This window comes from Apteryx mantelli, chromosome 15 (genome assembly GCF_036417845.1).
Source record: "Apteryx mantelli isolate bAptMan1 chromosome 15, bAptMan1.hap1, whole genome shotgun sequence".
NCBI lineage: Eukaryota > Metazoa > Chordata > Aves > Apterygiformes > Apterygidae > Apteryx > Apteryx mantelli.
The window spans coordinates 10,324,052-10,345,544 of NC_089992.1; the positions used below are offsets into that span (position 1 = coordinate 10,324,052).

Sequence of the window (21,493 nt, forward strand, 5' to 3'; positions counted from 1 at the left end):
CTTCTACTTCCTCTGGAACAAATTCAGAGTTACCCAGTTGTCTGTTTTCTTTTCTACTGAGCAACAAATGTCAGAATCTTACCAAGTCTTTTAAACTAATAACTAGTGATAAACTTCTGGGGCAGCAGCACATGCAGGTATTTCATCTAATTCAGTATTATGATCTTATTCAGTGTTGTTGTGCCTGGCCTTAATGTAGCTTTAGTTTGTCTTAGAGCTTCCACTTTACCTCCTGGTGTTTTACTGCATGAAATACAGCAAGCTTTGTGTTTTAAAAAGGGAAAAGATGTCTTGTACATGAATTTCTAATTGAATGCCAACCAAAACAAGTTAAATGAAATAGACTTGTTAAATGATGAGTTAATGGACTGAGCATGATCTGTCTCTGGGAAACTTGAAGGAAAGTCATTACACTTCATTATTTTTTCTTCTTCTTGTTTGTTTGCCCAGGCTGGGCGTATGCTTCTTCATTTTTTGTGAGTTCATTAATGGGTTAGCTTTGGTCCCTTTTGCATAACAGAACTGCCATATATTCTATTTGCTAGTTCTGACACAGTAAGTAAAAATTATGGAAAATAAGTTTGAATGTTACCTTCTGTTTCTTGCACACAACTTATAATTATGCAGTTATTTTTGGCAAATACAAAATGTCAGAGGAGGAGGGAGGATCACCATTCATTTTAAATGGAAATGATGCATTGTGTGGGAAGTCTAATTTTTTTGTAATGCAGAATCATTTAATTAGTACTGTTGCCACGTGTCACTAATATCAATAAAATAATATCTATAAAGCCAGGTCAAATTAAGGCAGAAAATATTTAAGTGAAGAATCCTATCTGATGAGTGCATGATTATGTATGTAATGACCTAAGACCATATAGGGTCAGATTCAAGCAGTATAAATGATCCTACTGCTGTTAACTGCAGTTTTACTGTGATTCTTCATGTAAGCTAAAGATCTGCCTCTCTAAATACTCCATCAATTCCTGGAACAGCCTTTCAAAGCCAGATTTTATCCTCTCTGCAAACTGGTCTATCGCAAGTGACTACCCTACTTTCCTGCCCAATTCGCTTCTATGCTTTCCCACTTGCAGCTCTACCTGGTGACTATACTGTCACCAAGTGTTTGAGGCTCAGGTTATGTATTCGATACAGGGTTAGTCCAGGTCTTTGAATTTGCTCCTAGCTTGCTTTTGGTGCACCTGCAGACCTTCCTTCTAAAATGTTGGTCCATCATAATATACAGTGAAAATGTCAGTGATGTTCAGCTTGAGCTAAGTCCCTACTTCTGCAGTGAGGATGGAAACTAGGATACTGAAGTGCTGGCAGCCCTGCAGTGCCTCCTCCCCTCAGTTCCTTGAAAAAGATTTGTGAAGTGTCCCACTTTACTGTGTTATTAGGAAGCATAAGATGGGTCCCCAGATTCTTTTTGTGGAGTGTAGCAGAAATACAGTGACCCTGTGGTAACACAGGTATGGCTTTGCAGTACTCATGTTAGAGGCAGGCCAACATGGGTGCTTAGGTTCAGGTTGACAGTCTTCCAAGTTCATTCTGCAATGAAGATACAAGGCTAGTTTTAATTATGAGGGGGTTTATTGTATTCAGAGATGACAGACAACCTTTCAGAACAGGAGCCATTAAGGCCTCATTTTTAAATTTCCTCCTTATTTTGAATTCCAGAAACCTCTTTGTAGTTAAGGAGGAGGGTCAAAGTTTGTCAGGACTTGTCAGCAAAGTTGGATGTATTGGCTTATTAGAGTGTGTACAAGAATAGCTCATCTAAGCCAGAGAGTGAAGATGCTGAGGAGAAGTAACAGGGAATTATGAATGAGAAATGGAAAAATAGCCAGGGAAAAAACATGGGAATAAGTGAGAAGCTGAAGGTGAATTGGTGCCATGCCATTTGTCAGGGAGACAGGGAGGGAGGAAGGAGCAGGTACCCTCGCCCTCCTTCCCAAACTAGCCTTAGATAGTAATGTGCATCTTCTGCCTGTGCGCCAAGATGAATATTTTCGTCTATAATGCTCTCTGCACTACTTACAGAGGTATGAGTCTAAGCATCATTCTGTTTCATGCAAAAGGGTATTCTGAATTTATTCAGCTATATATAGGCTGTTGGTCATTCAGACTGTGAAGGCATAGACAACTAGATGTGAATGCAGTCCATATCCTTTCCTTACGCCCTTTCCTTATGCCCTGATATCTACGGAAACTGCCATGCCTTTGACCACAGGATATATCTGGATGAATGTGATTATCACAAATGACTGGAATGAAAAAAGTGAATAGCATAAAATCTGGAGGTAAAAATATGAAATATTTTCAAAGTCACATTTAAAATCACCTAGGAGTACTGTATACAATCATTTTCTGTGTTACAGATCATAAGATTGACATTTTCACAACTGTTTTGCGTGTCATGTTTTCTGCATGCCTCATTTTGGATACTTCAGAGAACCTTGATTTTCAGACAGCATTGGCTGCTCATCCTGCAGAAATTTGGCTCCTGTTGTCTCTCAAGCTGAGCATTTAAAATGAGGATTTCCCTGAAGTAGACCAAAACAGTCTTGGCCAGGGTACACTTAATTCTACCTCTGTATCCTATCTTCTCTTGTATGTCCCCTTGATGTCGTTGAGCTGCAAGTTATGCAAAAGAGTATGGTTTGTGCTGAGATTCTAGGACTCCACAAATGCATCTTGTGGACACCACAGTAAAGAATAGAGGCACCATAGAAGTTCTCAGGTCTTTGGCTTTGCAAGCGATTCTCACAGCCTACAGATGGAACATGCAATGGATATCCTGAGGATTTTTTACATTGACCTAATGGCTGTTTAGTATCTCTTACAAAGTCACAGCAGAAAAGCCAGTGGGCAAGATAACTGGACCCCACCCTGGACATGGCCTCTAAACCACCAGTTGGGCCACTTTCTTAGCCTATTTCCGAATGTTTCTGCTGAATAGCCAGTCCCCCAAAATGGTTAGCTTAATTGCATCATTTCCTCCCTTTCATATCAACTTAACGTTCACCTGTGATGCTAGAAGGCTGATGAAGCTCTGATTTTTATTTTTGAAAAGGGAGCATGTCTCTAGTAACTGACAGTATGCCCTAATTTTTCTTCAAGCTTGTGGGGGGAAGCCCCCCCCCCACCACCACCACCAAAGTACAAGGCATCTTGGTGGAGGGGAAATTTTTAATAAAATAGGATTTTTATAGTATTCATAAAAGCCCTATGTTAGTAGCTGTTTCCAGAACCTAAATGGTTAATGTAGAAAATGTTAGTAATTTTGCTGCAAATAAATTGATCAGTATGCAAGACGGTTGTCACTGGCTGAATCATGGTCCACAGTTAAGGTAAACAGATCTGTGATGACATTTTCTGAGCAGAATACCAATGCTGCTACATTTCTTCCCAGAGGTTTCTGACACTTCTTATATGCGGATAAAATTTCTCTCCAAGAAGGTTTTGTTCACAGGAAAGAAATAACATCTTTTTAAGGCTCTTCTTTAAAGGTGGGATTTATTACATTTACTGATTTATTTGTTATGATAATTTGTGTTAAGAGTATCAAAAGGAATGTTTTTGCTTTTCTGCATATCCTGTCTGTACAGTAGATCTTTCTTATGTGAAGTCTATTTTAAAGTATCTGGCAATGGAATGCAAGTATAACAGTATTAATAGAGTTGTCAGGGAACAATGAAAATATTTTTTTGTGATATTCTCTGAAAGTGATCTCTGTTTTTATAGTCTCCATAGTAAACATGCAAAAGTAATGACTAAATATACAGTTAGGTTTCAGCATAGGTGTTTCTGTGGAATATTTTTGGCTGTATGATTGTTTCATATTTTCATTGGCATATTCTAAAGTAAGGAATACAATTTAATTTATTCTTAAATGTCCCTGTGTTAGACAGATAAAACCCTGTGCAATTGACTGCAATCAAAATCTTATTGCTGAGATGCATCTATCTCCTGTATGACTTTAGGCTATAGAAAAATACAGTTTCCAAAGAAGTTCTTGAAATCTGTTTCTTAGAGCATTTAAAATGTGTGTGTAGGTTTCTCTTCACAGGAGAGGGCACATTCTAAATTCCGCATTTACCGTTAGATCTGCATTTACTTTGAGGTGATTGACATCTCAATCGTTTTATGGATTAGCAGTTAAAAATCTGTCACATTTTTATTTATATAACTAGAATCTCATAGGTTTAATCAGATGCTGGTATCTGACTTTAATGCAGTTTATTACAGTAAATACTGGAGGATAAAAGAACACAGGAAGGAGCATGCTCAGTGATACCTGACATGTAATAGAAAACCTGGAACTGGTCATTAAAGTTAATGTCAAAGAGATTCAGATTCCACTGAAGTCAGTGAAAGGATTTCTGTCAACTTCAGCGGACTTGATATTTAAACCTAGCCCTGTTAATATTTTGCACATGTTGATGTGAAGAACATAGTTTGGAATGATTGAATGGCTGAAAATAGTGTGGCTAATAGGTCCTTTTGTGAGATGGACTTAGGAAGTCTTGTCATGCACAGAGTCTTGTTGTATTTCAAGGCTTCACAGCAAGGGGATGTACAGCTGCGGTGTGTTTAAAGAAGCAAAGCAAAAAACATCATCTCCAGAGCTAAATGATTCAAGCTGTGAAGATACCTGACAAAATAGCTGTGCCTCTCTAAAGGGTATCTAAGCAAGTGAGCCAGTTATATATTTGTGCTAGAGAAGAGTTAGAGCTGGATTTCAGTCCATGGTTTTGGGGTGGGGCTTGAGATTTGAAGTTTGGGCTTAAGAGCTGTAGTTTAGTAATCATCCGACTAAAAAGAGAAGTCCAGATTCATCCCTGCATGCTGTACCATCCAGTAATTCTTGTTGTGATTGTGGTTCAGACCGTTAGTTTTACAACTGAAAACAACACCTTCAGTAGTAACAGTAATTTAAATACAGTGACTGCCATGCACATGCATTTTCAAGAAGATATCTTCATGCAATATTTAACCTGTTTTTCATGTTTTGTTTTGGAAAGTGTTTTGTAATCCCTATAGCTAAGTTATATACAGAGCTTTGTAACAAATTTGGGATAAACATGGGATTTATTGGCAATTTGAGGTTAGCCCTATATTTAATGTACATTTGCAGATTGTCTTTTATTTTGAAAAGACCCCAAAATATTTTGGGGGTGACCTACATGCAGTGCTGGAGAACAGCATCATATCAAAGCTTGAAGTGTTCAGCAGTCAGTTTAATTCTGGACAGAAATGTAGGAACTAATTTTGCTGCTTTTACATTGAGCACTGACATTCTCCCAGGATCTCCTCTGGGATCCTCAAAAAGAACATGAGTATTAGTGGCAGAACCAGGCTTGTGGGTGGCATGATGGTGATAAGATCTGTTAAGTCATTAATTTGTAACTGGAAGAGTACTCACTAAAAAAGTCAATGTTTTGCTAAATTTTATTTAATACCATTTCTGTATTCTTTGGTAGATATCTAGGTAGCTTTCTAACTTTGAAATGAAATACTGTGTTTGGTTTGTGTTTTTTTTTTTTAGTATAAAAGCAATTTCTGTTTGACAGTAGGGAACTTCTTTTAAACAGGTATTTTCAGAGTGATGCCATCGTGGTTCTAGATGACTTTCATGAACATTCAGCCTGATCTAATTTTATTTTCTCATCATTACTCCCTCATTCTTCTGTTTTAATTTTGGATTAAGTAAGCAACATTTGTCTTATTTCTGTTGGCAAAAGGGAAGTCCTTCCAACCTGAGAAAGAGGACAGCCTGTTTCCTGATACACATTGCTGCTGAAACACTTCTGTGAGTATCAGGGTTAACATCTGTCTGGATGTGGGTGTAGATGGGCCTGGAAACATAATCTTTATGATTCTTTGTTGACCAAGCAAGCCTGTGTCTTTTTTATACAACCAACTTGACACCTGCTTCTGCTGTGCTGGGCTTTCATTCTAGTTTATGCTGCAACAGAATAACTTCAGTTACCTGCAAGGGGTTGCCCTAAATTTGTTCTGATGTAATTTCAGACAATTGCAGGTTATTCTTCTGATATACTTTTTTTTCCTTTAGGTCTGTTTATCTGATGTGCACTCTATCTTTTTTATAGTACTAGGCTCCTTGGAGTACCTATCTACCACAACATTTCTATCTGAGATTCCAGTCTATTGAAAAAAATTTTTTCTCTCTCTCCTCAAAGCATGCACAGATAGTTTACTTCTTCTCTGGCTCTTCAGTGCTCAGAGAAGCAGCTGACTGTCCCATCATATTTTCTGTTTGGCTCTGCCTTCCCAAATTGGCCCTTGTTTTCAGAGAGAACATGTTTCTACTTTTGTGACCAGCCCACCTTCCAGTCATCCTGCTCTATCTATAAAACCCCTTTTGGAACAGGTAAAAATAGCATCAAAGATCTGGTTCTTTTAGATGCTTGATGATGAGTAGAAATGGAAATAATTTGGGAAGCAGCTTAAATCTGTTCCATCTTCTCCCCAAATGTTCTTGTAAGCTGTAGGGGAAAACAGGGTGCTGCTTAGTTTGTGAGTAGAGTTTATAGCCACAATCTAGTGCTTATGTTTCTGAGAGTCTGTCTAACTTCAGTGATACAGCTGCCAGCGCCCAGGAGACTGCAGCTGAGGGATGGGGCTGCTTTGTTGGCTCTGTCCCTGAAGTCTCCCTTTAGTGCTCTGGTGTCACTGTTTGCACACTGTGACGGGTGTGAGGTTTTGAAGAGGATGGTCCTCTCTGCTGCTCTGGCTGCTGTCACTGATGCTGCTGCTCAGGTCCTGAATGGTCCCAGCTGAGGGGCTTCTGGGAGCTGGTTGCTGCCCTTGTCATTGCTTTCCTTGCTATGTTTGTTACGCAGCTTGAAAGGGACCCGGTCCTCCTGTTTTCTCCATCTTCAGAGCTCAGAATAATTCTTTTATGGTAGGAAAGAATATTGGAAGGGTAACTGCTTTTGTTAGCAGTGTATATCCTACATGCTTGGATTTTATGAAGGCTATAACAGGTCACACAATGGTTAGTGTCCCTTGGGCATGGCAAACTCAGAAGTGGAAAGGTAAATTGTGGGATTTATGCACTGATGTGTGTACTGGCCTGTCACACCTTCGGGGGGTTACAGAATGGGAAGTCTTCTGATTTTAAGGGCCTAAAACTTTCCTCCCTCTGAGTTCAGATTTCTCATAGAGCAATGTGTTTGGAACCCCTGATTTTTCTTCCTGTGTTTATATGTTAGAAATGGAAATTTTTGAAGACACCCTTTTAAAGCAATCAGCTCAAAGAACTCGGTTTTGTTCTCCCAGCATTATGAGGACATGTTTGAAGGCTATTTTGTGTAGAAGTTGCCTTTTTCACTGTACTGTTTTTGGTGTGCCAGCCTATAGATTCTAGATACCTCCATAGTAACTCTTCAGGTTTTTCCCTCATAGCTAGATGCTTCATTTGCTTCAGATTTTTTTTTCCAGGTGTTTTGGACACTGACATGACTCAACCTGTGGTTTGGTCATTTCTCTATCTGTGACCTTTGTTTTTCTTTTTTCATTTAAAAAATACGCAGTTCCTGTTTCTGCATACCACTTGAAAGTCACTAATTACCCTTGCCTTTCATGTTTTCATATATTAAATGCTGAACAAAACATCAGAAAAACAACTCATTCTGTTTAGCCATAACCACTTAAATTAGACATCTGATTAAAACTATTTGTCCAAGTTTCCTGAGCAGTCAGTGGCAAGAGCAAGGGACCTGCAGAAAGTGGTTTACTCAACGTGTTTTAGATACACTAAGCATGGAATGCGTGGTTGTGCAAGGATGGCCCTTCATTTTCCTTTGAGTGAACTATAAAGTTACCTTGAATAATGAGCTTTGCCTTGTGGACCACTAACTTTAGAGGAGACTAATACACTCCTTGGCTTTTTTTTTCATAGGTTTTTTGTTTTATGCCTGAGGATATGCTATGCTACAAGAATTCCTCATCACAAATACAGTATTACCTTTATTCTCTTAAAATACAGCTTAGAGTTGTTTGATGTTGTTTTAAAATTAATTCTTAAAGACTGATCCCCTTGATGATCTACACAGAAATGTGTTTCTGAGTGACAGGGACACCTTGCAAGTAGATTTATTAGGGTTTTTACCATCTACTTCAATAAATGAGTCAGCAGAGCATTTCAAAATGGCCTTCAGTTATATCCATGAAATGTGAGTTTCAATGTTTCAAGTGAATTATTGGCACTAGAATCCTAAGAGTACTTATTTTGGAAATAGTGATTTACCAGTTGTTTGGATGTATGTGCTGTTATTTGTTTGTAAATATGCTAATGTACGTTAATGTAGTATTTCCACATAGCAGAAGCTTTGGATGAAGCAAGGTGCTCCATGCTATGATATTGTGGGCAGAGGTCTCATTGTTTGTCCTTGAACACTTTATTGAAAAACATTGGATGAGTACTTTGCTCTGTTGCTTTTAGTTGAAGAGGAGTTAATAAAAGTAAATGTACTAGAAGAAATTCATGAAATCGGTGAACAGAAAAAATTATATTATTTGAAATGCATAATATTGCATAATGGATTTATATAAAGTATGGCAGAGATGAAGTGTTCTCCAGACTTAATGAAAGAACATGGATTCCTGTTGCATAGTTGAAGTTGTTTTGTACTGATCTGTTGGGGAAGAATAACAAGATTTTTAAACAGATTTGCTTTCCATTAGAAAATATTTATCTGTAGCTCCAAATACTCTGTCAGGTTTAAAAAAGAAAATTTAGAAAGAAGATGTATTTTCTGTCATGATAATTAAATGTTGTGACTGTAGATTGTACCTCCAGAATGAGTAAAGCTTATCTGTGTTAAAAAAGTTTTAATTGCTTACATTGTTTATGAGAGTTGCACAGAGACAAAAATATACTTAATCCATGGGAAAGGAGAAAATGATATATTAAACTCAAATTTTCTTTTAAAGCATAATGAAATGTTGTTAATAGATTGTCAAATTACTTGCCATTAGTGGTCTGAAAATTGTGGAGTAAGGTGCTGTTCCTCAGATCAAAGATTTGAGGTTTGGGAATCTGATTAACCTGTAGTTATACTCCGAGCACTGGCAGAATTATGAATATCAGCCTGGATTTCAGACACAGTTCCATTCTGCAGGGTGCTACGCAGACATGTAGGAAGACTTGGGACTTTTAAGTTCAGTCCAGTCCTTTGAATAGTGCAAACATATAAATATTAAAAAAACAGCATCACCTGAAAATTTATCCCTGCTCTAAACTCTTGATCTCACTGGCCAACTGAGGAAATTATGAAGTTTTATTTTTCTTGGTAGCTCTGTACATGAACCATAGCTTAATTTGTCTGAGGAATTCAGCTCTGAGAATCTCTATTGGGCAGTTTTAACTGTTGTAAAAGATCGTTAGTCTTTATCTGATAGCCCTTGTGAGAAGCAAAATTGTAGCAACCTGATAGGTAAATTGAAATACAGAGGTACCCATCTATACATGGTGATTCTCATTCTCTCCCAAGACACTTGTAATGGCTATTGACAAAACTGGGCTTGTAAGAGAGCTGTGAATTTGCTACCCTTTGTCTAGTCTTTGATAGGAGGCTTTACTTTTGCTTAGAAATAGAAAGGAAAGCTTTCTCTGCACTGCTTATTTTACAAAAGGCCTTTCTCTAATTTTGTCATCACAGTTTCTCCTTTTGGAGATGGATTAAAAGACTTTTTCTCCCCTTCTTCCGCCCTCCCGTGTGTTACAGAAATGGCGTCAGATATTCCTGGCTCGGTGGCCTTGCCAGTTGCACCGATGGCAAGTGGACAAGTGAGAATGGCAGGATCCATGCCCTCCAGAGGAGGAAAGCGCCGTTCTGGGTAAGCCATTTCCTTTTTTTCAGGGCTAAAACTGAAAGCGATTTGTATTGAAAAACTGGAAATATACATATTTATATTTATGTAATGTTTATGTATGCAAACTGATTACGGCATTAGTCACTGATGTTTTGTTCTTCTACAGTATATATGCTCTTCCTGCAAGATCGAACTTGCTGAAAAGTGTATTGTGTTTGTTATTTTGCACGCTTCAAAAGACTTTCAGATTTGGCAAAGCATCCAGAGATAGAGTTTGGATCCTGTGGCTGTTGTTCATATAATGAATGCGTGTTACCTACCTCTTTTTAATCTCAAAAGGATTTATCATGTGAATAAGGGTAGCAAGATGCTTTCCTACCTGCACATGCAAACTTATCCAACTTCATCTGAAAATTGGACTTGGAATCTCTCAAATAGATGCTTTCTGTTAAAAAAATGTTTTCCTTCTAGTCCCAGGTACAGAAATAGCATAAGCAGTCACTCTTCCAAGATTGTGGTCTATCATCTTCTAGGCCTCACTGGATATGCAACATGGTCTCTCAGATTCTGGGAGAAAAGGCCTGATCAAAGCTCAGCTCTTACACTAGCTGAAAGTTCTGCTATGGAAAAAAAGAATATATATATATATCCAAATATAGAGGTTCACATGGTATACGGTTAGTTTTTCCACATACAGATAGTTCATTGGCAACTCATAATAATTGTCTGTATTGGAAGAAAAGTACATCAAGAGCTGCAGAGAGGCAGAAAACTACTTTCTAATATTTCCAGAAAATACTTGCTTTTGTAAAAGGTTGGTCAAAAGATAATGGTCTTAAGGTGATCCTTTCCCAGAGGTATCTCTGTTAGGAGAGTGCCTGCAAAAGAGATTGATTAGTCTTACATTTTGCCGTAAATATGACAGTGGTAGGACTGGACAAGATCGATAATGTGCATAAAATCTTTGCTGATGGACATCTAATGAGAGGCATTATTCCTTGTGAGAGTTACTCTTGGAGTTGTTTGCCAAGGTATATTGCCAATTTTGGGTGTTTGGTCAAGTAACAGTGGCCAAGATGCTTGACTCTCATTCTTGGAATGAATTAAGAAAGGAGAATGAGCACCTCGTCTTGAATGTGGAATTAAATTGATGTGACATAAAGACTCCTGAAATATTTTTCACAGGCATTACATTTTTATTTCGAAGCTGTTTAATTAGAAGGCCTATCCAAACATGCACTCAAAAGAGAAAACAAAGCATTAACATCTCTTCATTGCTACATAACAAATACAACCATTTATACTTCTGAGTAATAGGATAAGTTTGGAGGGGGGGGAGTGTTTTTGTTTTTAATCATAAGCCAGGTCAACTCTGAATACAAGGGTTGATGCTGCTGACTGAAATCTTATGATTATATTAAGTACAGACTTGATATTAATTGAAAGCTGTTTTAAACATTGCATTTTAAGTAGCATCTTCTGTTTGCAAGGAAATGAAGTGGAGGGAGGATGGGAGGAACATAAAATCAAGTTATTTGAAATGTATTTAATATGCAAATTCAGTGAATAGTACAGATTTGCGCTTATATCCAGAAGGTATATGCAGAAGTGCACTTATATCCAGAAGTATTTTGTGTGTGCACTATAGTTCTAAACTAATAGTCCTCCAAGCTTGAGAAGGGAGTACATTTATTTCATCCTGTGTGTATGTATCCAGACCTCGAGGGAAGGAATGCCTGCTGTGTCTAATTCATTGTAGTTTCTCTTTGAACAAACTTGCAACTAACACTTGGTCCTTTCATTACTGTCCTGGTGATATATCTTTGTACACCTAAATCCTTGGGCATTTTAGAAATGAATGCTTTGTATCAAACATAAAGGAATATAGCCAGTGAACACAGTCTTCTTTTCCAGCTTCGGTTATCTTTGAAAATTGTTTCTTTTCCTCATAATTGCTGAGGCAAGCTGGCAGAATAATTGCTGTATGGACTTGAATGTAGATCATTTTAAACTCATTGGCTACCCAGAAGGTGTTTCTGTGGTGTAGGCATTCAGCTTCACTGACAGCTCAGAAAAATATTTTTCCTTTCTATAAATTATACCAATTGTTTTATAGGAAAAAAAGAGATAGCCTGGTAGTGCTTAAAATAACACATTGCTGAGGTTATATTGACTACCTTAGATAGATGTAAAACCAATTCTTTAAGGTGGTTTTCACTATTTTTAGAAGCTATTCTATAAGCTCTGTATATGAGTCTTTTTTTCCCTTCCCTGGTTATCTATACTCAGGTTTCTTGTTTGTTTGTTTTACAAGTTTTTAGGTTTTGATTTAGTTCAGCAGATGGTCTTGTCTTTTCTCTGATGCATAATTGTAAGATCTGAGGGGATACAGCGAAAAAGAGGCTGTAGCCCACCATTCTCCCTTGTTGGACGTACCCCCTTATATTGTGTAGAACAAAGGGTGATAGTGCAGTTCCCCATGTACATCTCAGCTGCATCTGCTCCTGAGCTTTCCTGCCCATCCCCTTCCTGCTCTGTTTAATCATAGCAAGTCATCCTTTGACATTTCTCTGCAATTTTACATTAACCATTTTTGTTACAAGGTTCAAATCCTCATCTCAATTTTTTAATCTGTGCAGGACAACCTTGTTTTATTCTTCTTGTATGAAAACGTTTCTATTAAAAATAAATAATTAAAAAAAATTTTTGTCATGTTGTCTATGAAAATCACACATCTTTTGCGGAAGATTTTTTTTCTTTTTACAAATACCTCATACATCAGGCCTTTTCACAATTGACATGAACAGTATGAAAGAAGAAAACAAGATTTATGCTGTCTCTTCAAAACAAAAGAGCGTAGTGCAGCTCTTTTTTTAAAGTCTGTTCTTAATGGGAGTTTTAAATGAAGATAAAAGATACTGTTTCTGAAACTTCTGAAATAATGTCATTTGTCTTCTTGGAGGCTGCTTATACTGTTTTGCTAATGTGCAATATATTCTATCTGAATGGAAGATCTTATCTGTCAGGGTAAGAGGGGTTTGTTGGAATATTATTTTTTATGTGCTCTGCTGTGTTCTGCTAAAGGTTACAACTGATTCCTTATCTTTTACTTTGCCTTACTGTAATGTACTTGAAATGGTTCAGGCAGGAAGTTAGAATCACTCACTTTAAACCTGAGGGATTTTTTCAGATTTTGAGAGGGTTTTTCTTTTCCTTTTGCACAGTGAAGTATGAAAATAGGAAACTTGCTTATTAACAGACAGGCAAATATGCATTTGCAGTTGCATTTTTACAAGTGTTAAAATTTTATATGAACTTTATGTTCAATTTTTAATTTTTTCATCTTTTTTATTTGGAATAAAATCAAGATTTCTAGGTAGTTTAACAAAGCAAAGATGAAAAAAATATTTAAAGATTTAGTCTGTCACAGTCTGGTATTGCACCCTAGGCGCTCGGATTCTACAGTGATGAGCCAAGTATAAGTATAGTAGGTATTACCTATGGATATCAACCTAAGGAAATATTATAAGATAAGAAGCTGATATCCAGCTATCTGGATAAGTAGATGCGTTTAGTGCCACTGGTTCCGTTGGAACTATGTATACAGTGCAGACAGCAGGATCAACTCTTAAATTAATCAAGTTCTGTGTTATCTGTAATTCCGTGCATTCCAGTAATAATAAACTATCCCAAACACAGTAGAGTCAATGTTTGATTTCTCTGGGAAAATCTCTTTCAGCCCCCAGCTGGAGTATTTGACTGGAAGCTAAGAAGTCTACCAAGGCGGGGGATCCTAGTGCACTGGAGCAGAAGAGAAGGAATTACAAAATTAATCTGTCCTAAATTAAAGCAGTGTCTTACTAAATGCCCTCCAAGGAAAAGGCTTTTCCTCAGAGTAGGCATGTATATTTTCTACTGTCCCCTATTCCCTGAGTTTGAAATTCAGGCTTTTTCTCAGTTGCATTTCAGTTGCCAGTGAGACCAGGAAAAGATATGCCTGACAGATGATGATTTTGCAAGGGGCGGACACAGCCCAGTGCCTGCCTATGTGTTCTGCCTGTAAACAAACAATTCTCATATGACATTGATTTTCACATTTTCGGTGTAGGTAGAAACATTAGAATTGAAGTAATACAGACATCTGTTTTGGGATGTCACATTATAGGCACTTTATTATGTGTGGAAGAAGCAGGTGGATAACGTGAGAGCTTCAACTAGATGATAATGCCTAAGTGTTAAATTGCTAGGAATATTTTGTGTATTGCAGGTCTGAGGAAATTCAGGGTGTTTGGAGATGGTAGCAATGAAGGCCATATTTTGGGGTGATAGCACATTGGCTTGGTCCTGGGTTAGCTGTAAGCACTTCTGTACAAGTGATAGCTTGCTGGCCGCTGGAGGTCGGTGTTGTTCTACAAAATACAGCTGAGAGGTCGCTGGCAAGTGAAGTGTTCTTAAAACTGGATTTGGTGATAATTAGGTGAGCAAAATGTAATTTATAGTGAAAATTATGATTGCATCAAACCTCAACCAAATGAAATAAGCATCTTTTCTTAAAACCCTTTTGGGAAAATGGTTTTCTCCCTGCTTCCTGTAGAAATGAATAATCACTGTTACCATCTGGAAGATATTATTGTGTCTTATACGGATTCAGATTGCTGTGCTTGTATCCTGAACTGATTGTACCTAGAGGTCTGTGAGCCGGAAACATCTTTTATAGAGCATTCTGACTTTGATATCAAAATTAGCAAGTGGGGCAGTGTTGTCTAACTGGCACTCATACACTATATGTTCTGTTCTTCATCTAATTTTAAGGAGCACTTTTACGCCACTGTTCCTACACTCTTAACATATAAGTCTTCATTTTTAACTGGTAGATTTTTTTTTTTTTTTAATATTAAGAAATATATAGTATTGTCATTTTGCAGGGAGGTTTTTTTGCCTTTACTATGACATATCAGTTGTTAACATAAAGAGTATTACCAACATGGAATATGCAACTGTATAAAGTTTTATTACACTGAAATGTTATAAAGCTTAGAAGATTAAAACAACCCCACAAAAATGTCTGAAAAAGAAAACAGTAATTTGCTAACTACATGAATTGACTGTTCAAGGTCTGTATATTACATTAATATATCTTCTTATTAAAAATAATAGGCTTACACTAATACAAAAATTGTATGTGGTAATTATATATTTGATTGGTTCTTAGTTGTCTTTGTTACCACAGGCACTTCCTTATAATTAGGATAAATATTTGTACACCTCTTTTTAGAGATATAAAAATGTATTAAACGCTTTGGAAATGATACTACTTTTATGTAACTTTGTAGTGACTTAATGTCATCAGCAGAAAGGGGATAGTCACAGAATCACAGGCTGGTTGAGGTTGGAAGGGACCTTTGGAGATCATGTAGTCCAACCCCCCTGCTCAGGCACAGTCACCTGGAGCAGGTTGCCCAGGACCCTGTCCAGACAGCTTTTGAATATCTCCAAGGATGGAGACTCCACAGCCTCTCTGGGCAACCTGTCCCAGTGCTCAGTCACCCTCGCAGTAAAGAAGTTGTGTCTTATGTTCAGACAGAACTTCCTGTGTTTCAGTTTGTGCCCACTGCCTCCTGTTCCGTCACTGAGCACCACTGAAAAGAGTCTGGCTCTGTCATCTTTACACCCTCCCTTCAGATATTTATACACATTGATAAGATCCCCCTGAGCCTTCTCTTCTCCAGGCTAAACAGTCCCAGCTCTCTCAGCCTCTCCTCATACGAGAGAAGCTCCAGTCCCTTTATCATCTTAGTAGCCTCTCACTGGACTCGCTCCAGTAGATACTATCTAACTATGCTATCATACTATCTAATTAAGGGTGGCCAACTTAGGAGGTCAGTCTTAGATTGGATGTGTAATTAGTGAAGAAAGAGGTTCCTGCTTTTTGTGGCTCCCTGGAGGAGCCTAACTGGAGGGCTGTGATTTGGCCCAGGGAAGAGCTCTTCTCTTCCACTGACTTAAGAAGAAGCTCCAGGACACAAGCCAGGTAAGTTAGGTGCGGGGTAGACCCATAGCTCCTTTCGGTAAGGCCTTGGTTCAAATAGCAAAATAATTGCTATCTACAGACTGGTCAGTAATTTGTGTGAAATGATTAGGATAAGTCTAGAAGAGGTACCTCAATTTAATCAATAGAGGTGAAGTAAATAATCCTCTTTGCAGAGAGGCTGGGAGTTTATTCTACTCTCCCTCTAATGTACTTTCTTTAGATTGGAGCAGTAACAGTTGCTTCATATTTATTATGTATCAACTTTAGAATTTTATTCTTTTTAGCTTAATTTCAGTCCTCTGACATAGAATCTCCACTGATTTCTCTAAACTTCTATTAGCACTAAGTGATATTACTCCTGACTATTTCACAAGAACTGCGTTCATTTAATGTTTCCTTTTAGTTGTTAATTTTAGCAATGCAGATTGACACATATATATATTTTTTAACCTGTGTTGTTTGGACTCCTGGCAGCTGATGAGCTATTTTTAGGGAGTCTGGAGAATATGGGCAAGGCTGGAAACTAGAGTCATTAACACCTCCAGTCAATAACATAGATCAAACAAGGCTGAGAACTACTGACTTGAATGTTCAAGTCATCATTGCCACCTTCATGATTAGTAATTTGGAAATCTTGCTCTTACAGAATGGACTTCGATGATGAAGATGGAGAGGGTCCCAGCAAATTTTCAAGGTGAGCATTTATAAAGAGTTGATGAAGTTGCTAACCTTTGTTCAGTGGAGAAAGACAACTGTCAGACTACTGCTGTTTTATAAGTCTGTATGAATATGAGCTGAAGAAATTGCCAATGGTTTTACCTAAATTCTAGTTACTGTTTCTACCAGCTTCCTCTGCAAATTAGGCATCCTGGTGGAAATCTGCTTAATGTAGTTATTGTCTTACAAAGCTGACAGTGTGTGTGTCATAATTTCTCTCTACAGCTATATCAAATGAGAAAATTTGTGACTTCTACCTACAATATTTCAACTGCTGTAAATGAACTGTGATTATTTCTTGTCGCTGAAGTTGTCTTTTTGCCACTGAAAATCAATTTTATATCGAATTTAATTTAGATGTTAACAGTTTATTAAGAAAATGTGACTGATCATAGAGGCTTTTTTTTTTTTTTAAGATTAAAGTTTGTTATGTATCATTAGTTGTAACTGAAGAGTAAAATGGCCAAAATAAATGTTAGTTAATGTATAATATTCCAGACTACAAATGAAAACAAACATTGAAGCATCATTGCCATTGTTCACTCTTCCTTTTGTTCTGGTCACACTGTTTGCATTTTTCCATCAGAAACCAATGGGCTGTGGATAGATATGTTGAGGCCTGCAGATTATTTTTGATTATTTAAATTCTATCTAATTGCAAGTGTATAGCAGCAGCCATATTTGAACCCATCTATCACTGCAGGGTTTTAACATGATCTTTGTAGTCAGTCTGGAAGATGATAGTACACTGAAGATGTATCGTAACAGCATATCATAACCTACTGTACAATGCCAGCAGCTCCCCTGTTTAGTTGATGATATGTGCAGAAAGAATATTCCACACTTTGGTTTTAAAACTGGTGATCTGAGTGCTAGTCCTGATGCTTGCTAGTAGATATGTATATTAAGGGAACAAGATTTATGAATACTGTGACCTGATTGTGTCTGCCTAAGCATCCAGGTTTGTAGGCACAGTAATGCACATGCAGCTAGCTGTCTCAATCCTGGCTTCAGCCTTTGAAAATTTGGTTGTGGGGAGGAGAGAGCCAATAGTTCCTTTACCTTTATTGGAGAAACATGCTGTGCTGTACTTAGAATCAGTTCATTTTAGATGTCAGATCGAAATCAGATACTTAAAAGCTCTAAAACCCCTGGATTGTTCTGCTTTTAGAGAGGGGACAGAAAAACTGTACAGAGGTGCCTAGGGCCATGTTCAGACATCCTCTTCTGGCTATGGTTGTCCTACCAGGAGATGTTATTCCTAGTTGTGCCATCCTATTAGTGCTTTTCCCTTCTCCAAATTGCTCAGTTGACTGTTTCCTAACTTATCTTGGTCAAAATTTGGCAGTTAGCAAAGACCTGCTATTTAAATGTTTAAGCCAACCTAGCTTGCTTTGACCGAAGTACCTCAAGGAGCATGCACACAAAGAGGTCAGCTGGAAGATTGCAAGGGAGAAATGAGTAGTTGGAGCAACATCTTCAGCCCAGCCAACCAGACAAGGGTGGGTAAACAATCCCCAAGCTAGCATGAGCACTAGAAGCAGTGGTGTTAGTATGGTGCTCCATATGAGTTTACACACCCGGCTTCTCAGAGAGTTGCAAATCCAGCTCAGGTATCTCTGCATGGCATCTCATTGTCACATGTAGACGTATGCATGTACTTCTCATATGATGGCATGTGGCCATTCCTCATTGCATCTGTCTTTTTGTTTACAATTTTTTGGGGCACGGTCTATTCCCAGGGCAGAGTCAGGTGATAGAAAAGGGGCATTTTCTCTTGGATGTTTTGAGAATACTAGTGTTAAATGCAAGGTAGAAAGAGATACAGCTTAAATCTCACTTAAGTTTTATCTTGAGAGTTTGAATGGGACTCAATGAAGAAAGCAAATATGAAGCCTTGTAGAGGAACTTGCACAGTTGGGTTACATAAAATTAGTTTTAATTGATTTGAGAAGAAAAAAAGAAAATGAGTTTTTAGAAGAGAAAAGATGCTTAATTATGCTGTATTGCCTTATTAGCTAATACATGGAAAATTCACAGGATCTCTGTTGTAATAAATTACACTTTTTGGAAAGGGATAATTCTAATACAAAATCTCACTTGACTATTCTTCAATTCTAGAAAAGCAATTAGTCCTATTTTTGTATTCCCTATAACCTATGCTTTCTGTTTTGGAACAAGCATTTTAAATTCTCAAAAAGCAAGATCTTTTTCAAAAAATTTGTATTTTTGTAAATGTGTATTTAGTTAAATTTAATTTCAAAGGATGAGAATGTTTTTAGGAAAGGAAAAGGAGGAGGAGAGTGTCATTTTTTAGTAAAATGTCACATTGCTGCCTGCCTTTGGGACAGTGCTTCAGAAATAGTGAAGCTTTAATCCCATGGGTCAATAGTCCCATTCATCTGGATTTCCTCCAGAACGTAGCTGGCGATACCCTGCAAGTACCTGTTTGGGCATCTAACTTCTATTTATTTTGGTAGGAATCAGGTATCTGCCTACTTTTAGGGATTTAAGCCAGTTTTAATTTCTCTTCTATTTACCCAGCAGTTTCATCTGCCTGACTGACTTTTGCCAGTACTTTCAACAGTATATGTACCTGTAACAGTTTTTTTCTGAAGGGATCCTTATATAATGAATTGCCCTTAAGTGTGTCTTTATGTCCCCCCCCCGTATTATCTGTAGACCATCAGTGCCCTCTACTGAATAGAGTGGGTTGTGGTTGCAATCTGGAAAAGATGCAATTCTTTCACTTTCAACACAGCAATGAATATTTCATGAGCTGCTGTCAATAAAGTGCAGTTGTGTTTTCTGTAATGGTGCTGGTTGTTAAGTTTCCCAAGCAGTGAGTGTATGTCAAAGTGTTTGCATAAATCCAATGAAATGTGTCTTGAACTTTTTTAAATACACAAAAATGATGTTTTGAATTGGCATGGCTTGGAATTTTCATCAAACTACTATTTTCCTTGCTTTATCATTCTCATGTCCTCATTTGTAATAGTTTGCAGTTGCAAACCTCTTTGCTTTCTGTTGTGTGTTGACTTTTTGTGATGCATAAACCCTGTGAATTTACTTACCATCTTTTCTTTATAGGTATGATGGTGATCAAATCTCTGGTGATAAGGAAAAGTTTGCAAGGTAGGCGTGTTCTGTAGAGATCTTCTGCTGAGAGAAAAGAGGGGGATGGTCGTATCCAAAAAATCCCAGTATGTGTACCTTAGCTTAGAGGGCTGGTTATTTTGTTTCTAGGTGGGAAGATGATCAAAGTACTGCTGACACAGAAAGGATGGCCAGGTAGGAAAAAGGAAAACCAAATATGATTTGCCCCCATTTTTATTTTATATCATGCTGTTCTGACTGATCGAAAGTCAGAAGGGTTGACTGATCCAAAACTGCTTGAAATTGGTTGTGGTCTTTCCACTGACCCTGGACCTGAGTGGATTTCGATCAGCTCCCAGTCTCCCAAAATTTAATGTTCTTCCAAAACTTTCATATAAAAAAAACAGTTAGAAAACACAAAGTTAGGACATCATTCTGTGTACATGTTTATGAATGCCAGGGTTCCTATGACAGACACGGAAGAGGAGCACATTCCATCTACTTCTTTAGAGTTCAAATTTAAACTAGTTTCAGGATAGTTTCAGATTTCTGTTTGAATGAACCTTTTCATGGCCAATTTATAAATGTAGAATTATTTTTTAGCCTTTATGATCATAAACGAAATGGACTACTGGATATTCTTCTCTTTCTTCTCAGAAAGTTTTGCTATTTCTGTTTACTTTTTTATAGTGACTGTGTTTAATGATCAAACGTATCAAAATGTTTTAGTAGCAGACAATGGAATATGTATTTACAAATGTAAAATATATGTTGTGTATGTATGTTCTTTGTCTCTCTCTCTCTCTTTTTTTCTTTCGCCATTTCTGTGAAAATGCTGAACTTAGAGCAAGCTTTTGTCATGTAAAAAGCATGTTTCTTCCCTTTGTCCTTATTTATATGCATGCACATGCTGATAGGTATGCACGTGTGCTCTTAGTGCATGTGCATTGTCACACAAGTTCTTCTCCTTGTGTTTGTATATATGATTCAAGTCCTGCAGTTCCTGACCTCTCCTACATCTGTGCAGACCCACACAAGAGCTGTTGATCAGCCATTTGAGATGGAAGTATTCACTATTAAGATGTAATGAAAAACTTCAGTAGATGGTGACTTTAGCCAAGGCACTGTACGTAATTTACTGAAACATCATTTGCTATCATTGCAGAAAACCATAGCTGAATTTCTTGAATATTGGTACTTTACTCATGAAGTAGGTGTATGCATCAGTAGGAATAATAACTGTGCATGTAGCCATAAAAGGTGGTATTTCTGGAAACAGTGCCTCATGCAGGTAACATCTCCATGTGCAGGGGACAGGATACACATTCTAAAGCGGGGCAAGCCAGTGCATTCTCTATTTCATAAAACAGCATACTACAGCTTGGAGCCCTCCTTATATTTTAAGAAAAGGCTCCGTTGTTAAAAGCAGCTGAAAAGTGTGCCAATCCTTGCTTCTACTTTCATGATCACTTCATATCATTCAGCCCCCCAAAATGCTGCAGTTTCTTTTAATGTTGTGTATCATACCAATCAATGCTAGTGGACTCTCCATGTGATCACCTTTTCACATCTTGTTGGATCAGCCAGTGATCCCACAAGAAAATGCCATGCACGGCTCATTGAAATCAGTGGAAGATGCTGCTTTGACATCTGAAGCATGATGTACATGTCCTGTACTTGTATTTAGCTGCCACCTGACAGGTATAGTATGTGGAAAGTACATGCTAGGCACTTCAGTTTTCTAGGGTCCATCTGGGTCCTCTCTCTCGGTTGTATATGTTGCTGTAACATACTGATATCCTT

The 21,493-nt window shown here is 37.7% G+C and overlaps 1 protein-coding gene across 1 annotated transcript in view; it reads left to right on the plus strand.

Moving 5' to 3' along the window:
- Positions 1 to 21,493, plus strand: part of ARNT2 (aryl hydrocarbon receptor nuclear translocator 2) — a 109,625-nt gene that overhangs the window by 16,705 nt on the left and 71,427 nt on the right. The window contains exons 2-3 of the mRNA XM_067305215.1: positions 9,759 to 9,870; positions 16,524 to 16,571. Of these exons, the coding sequence (XP_067161316.1) occupies positions 9,759 to 9,870; positions 16,524 to 16,571 (160 nt within the window). The remainder of the gene's footprint in view (positions 1 to 9,758; positions 9,871 to 16,523; positions 16,572 to 21,493) is intronic.